Genomic DNA, 2,412 nt, shown 5'->3' with positions numbered 1-2,412 from the left:
AAATTTTGTATAACACGTTACAAAGACTAATTGGACGATATTGATGCACATATTCAGGATTATTAGTCTTTGGGATGAGTGTGTTAAAGGTATGATTTATAGGGTGAGGTAAGGTACCTGAATTCAGCCAAGACAAGATAGAAGAGGTGACATCCTTATCCACAGTATTCCAAAAGTGTTGGAAAAAAATGGGAGGCATCCCATCTGGACCAGGAGCTTTAAGTGGAGCCATTTGTTGTAGGGCAGCCCGAACCTCACTCTCCATAAAATCTCATCTAAGAGAAGCATTCATCTCCTCAGTTATGAGTTGTGGAACATGATCCAATACCCCATTTGACTGATCTAATCTAGCTAAATGGAAAAGATCCTCATAGTAGTTGGTCACCACTAATGAAATCTCCTCCGGATTATACCTCCAAACATGCTGCTTATCTCTAATTTTCACTATCTGATTTTTCCTGAATCTTTTTGTAGCACAATTGTGAAAGTATTTTGTGTTCTTGTCACCTTGATTGGCCCAAAGAAGCCTAGACCGTTGAGCCCACACGCGAGCTTCCCTATCCAAGAGCTCATTTATCTCAGATTTTAGTTGTCTAACCCGAGAGTTATTTCCATTGAGCAAAGCTTCAGATTCAACTCTAATCAACAACTGTTTTTTCCAGACCAGGTCTTTTTTAACGCTACCAAACACATTCTTGTTCCACCAAATCAAGTCCTTGCCACATTTCTCCACCAAAATCTCTCTATCCATTTCCACTCCAAACCCCTGATTCCAAGCAGCCTGGACAATTTCTCCACATCTCGGGTTTGACAACCACATCTCCTCAAACCAGAAAGGTTTCTTTCGAGATGAAATATCTAACGGAGCCAATACAACAAGGAGAGGGCAGTGATCCGAGGAATCACATTGTAGATGATGGACCTTTGAACCAGGAAATTTAAGGAACCAATCATTTGTAGCCAAACCCCTATCAAATCTTTCCCAAATGGAAGTGCCATTCTTGAAATTCCTGCACCATGTAAATTTCGGCCCAACATACCCTAAATCCATGAACCCGCATTTGTCAATTATGTCATGAAATAGTTGCATTTGGTGATGGGGCTGAACTACACCCCCCACCTTCTCATGTTGTTGAGTGATTTCATTGAAATCACCTAAGCATAACCACGGAACTTGCTACCTAGAATTAAGAAGTCTAAGTTGAGTCCAAGCATCACATCTTTTAACTGTTTTTGGTTCACCATAGAACCCTATAAATCACCACTCATTCTCGGTACCTTTATCTATTGAAGCATCAATATAATACTTGTGTGAGGGACAAAATGGGCTTCTGCCCTTTTCGGGCAAATTAATTAGCCTTTTGCCCTTCTTTCCAAACTAAATAGAGAAATGTCCCTCTTTTGAAACTCGACTTTCTCAAAATCGAGTTAAAAAAAAAAAAAAAAATTCTGGAACCCTACAGTGACGTTTTTAAGGACCTATAGTAACGTTTTAAGGACCTATAGCGACGTTTTATAACTTGATATCCATGAAATCGAGTTATAGGCAATAAAATTGCCTATAACTCAATTTCATGGATATCAAGTTACAAAACGCCACTATAGGTCCTTAAAAACGTCACTATAGGTCCTTGAAAACGTCACTATAGGGCTTAACTCGATTTTGAAAAAGTCGATTTTCAAAAGAGGGGCATTTTCCTATTTAGTTTGGGAAGAAGGGCAAAAGGCTAATTAATTTTCCCAAAAAGGGCAAAAGCCCATTTTGTCCCTTGTGTGAGCCCTCAATCTTCAAATTGATAGTTGTTTTCCAGAAAATAACCAAACCTCCTCCTCTTCCTTTCCTAGGAACCACCCATTGATGGTCAAAATCAATGTTTCTTTGAACTATGTCTAGCCTTGCTTCATCTGTCAGAGTTTCGATTAAAAACACGATAGAGGGATCTTTTGCCGGTATAATGTCTACAAGCTCTCTTCCTGTAAGTAGGTTCCCAAGCCCATGACAGTTCCATGCTAAGCAACTCATTGTTCTTGGCGGGGCTGATGATCAGCCTCCACCAATTCAAAAATATCTGCACCATCATTCAGATAAACCTGTTGTCGCTTGGAAGGTAAATCAATGTGGTCAAGTGTTACCGGAAAGTTTCTTTTCTGCCCTATGTTGCTTCTGAAACTTTGGTTGCTATTTGAATTCTTAACTCTTGGTCTACGGGTCCATGTTGGCAAAACACGGAGGGTAGTGGATGAGACAGAAACCGTAGTTGCTTCCCCATGTGCTTCATTAAACTGGGCCGAATTTGTTGTGTTGAAGAGGCACGTGGTTCTGGTCCATAGAAAATTACATGCTGAGGTGTTGAAGGATCATACTTGTCCGGCTCGTCAACATCATTTAGTTGTGTGGTACGCTCCTTAACT

The 2,412-nt window shown here is 40.2% G+C and overlaps 1 protein-coding gene across 1 annotated transcript; it reads right to left on the bottom strand.

Moving 5' to 3' along the window:
• Positions 1 to 271: 271 nt before the first annotated feature.
• On the bottom strand, positions 272 to 2,023 carry LOC126721222 (uncharacterized). The gene is made up of 2 exons (XM_050424273.1): positions 1,825 to 2,023; positions 272 to 1,041 (listed from the first exon to the last, which is right to left on the bottom strand). Exons 1-2 carry the CDS (start codon positions 2,021 to 2,023, stop codon positions 272 to 274), a joined length of 969 nt encoding a protein of 322 aa, XP_050280230.1.
• Positions 2,024 to 2,412: the final 389 nt, after the last annotated feature.

The sequence above is a fragment of the Quercus robur genome, chromosome 4 (genome assembly GCF_932294415.1).
Source record: "Quercus robur chromosome 4, dhQueRobu3.1, whole genome shotgun sequence".
NCBI lineage: Eukaryota > Viridiplantae > Streptophyta > Magnoliopsida > Fagales > Fagaceae > Quercus > Quercus robur.
The sequence above is the reverse complement of the archived record's forward strand: the minus strand, read 5'-3'. Positions and strand labels throughout refer to the sequence as shown.

Coding starts and splice junctions, on each gene's coding strand:
- LOC126721222 (XM_050424273.1), bottom strand. CDS start 2,023: ATGAGTTGCTTAGCATGGAACTGTCATGGGCTTGGGAACCTACTTACA. Junction 1,042..1,824: donor TAGGAAAGGAAGAGGAGGAG/GTTTGGTTATTT, acceptor TCATGGATTTAG/GGTATGTTGGGCCGAAATTT.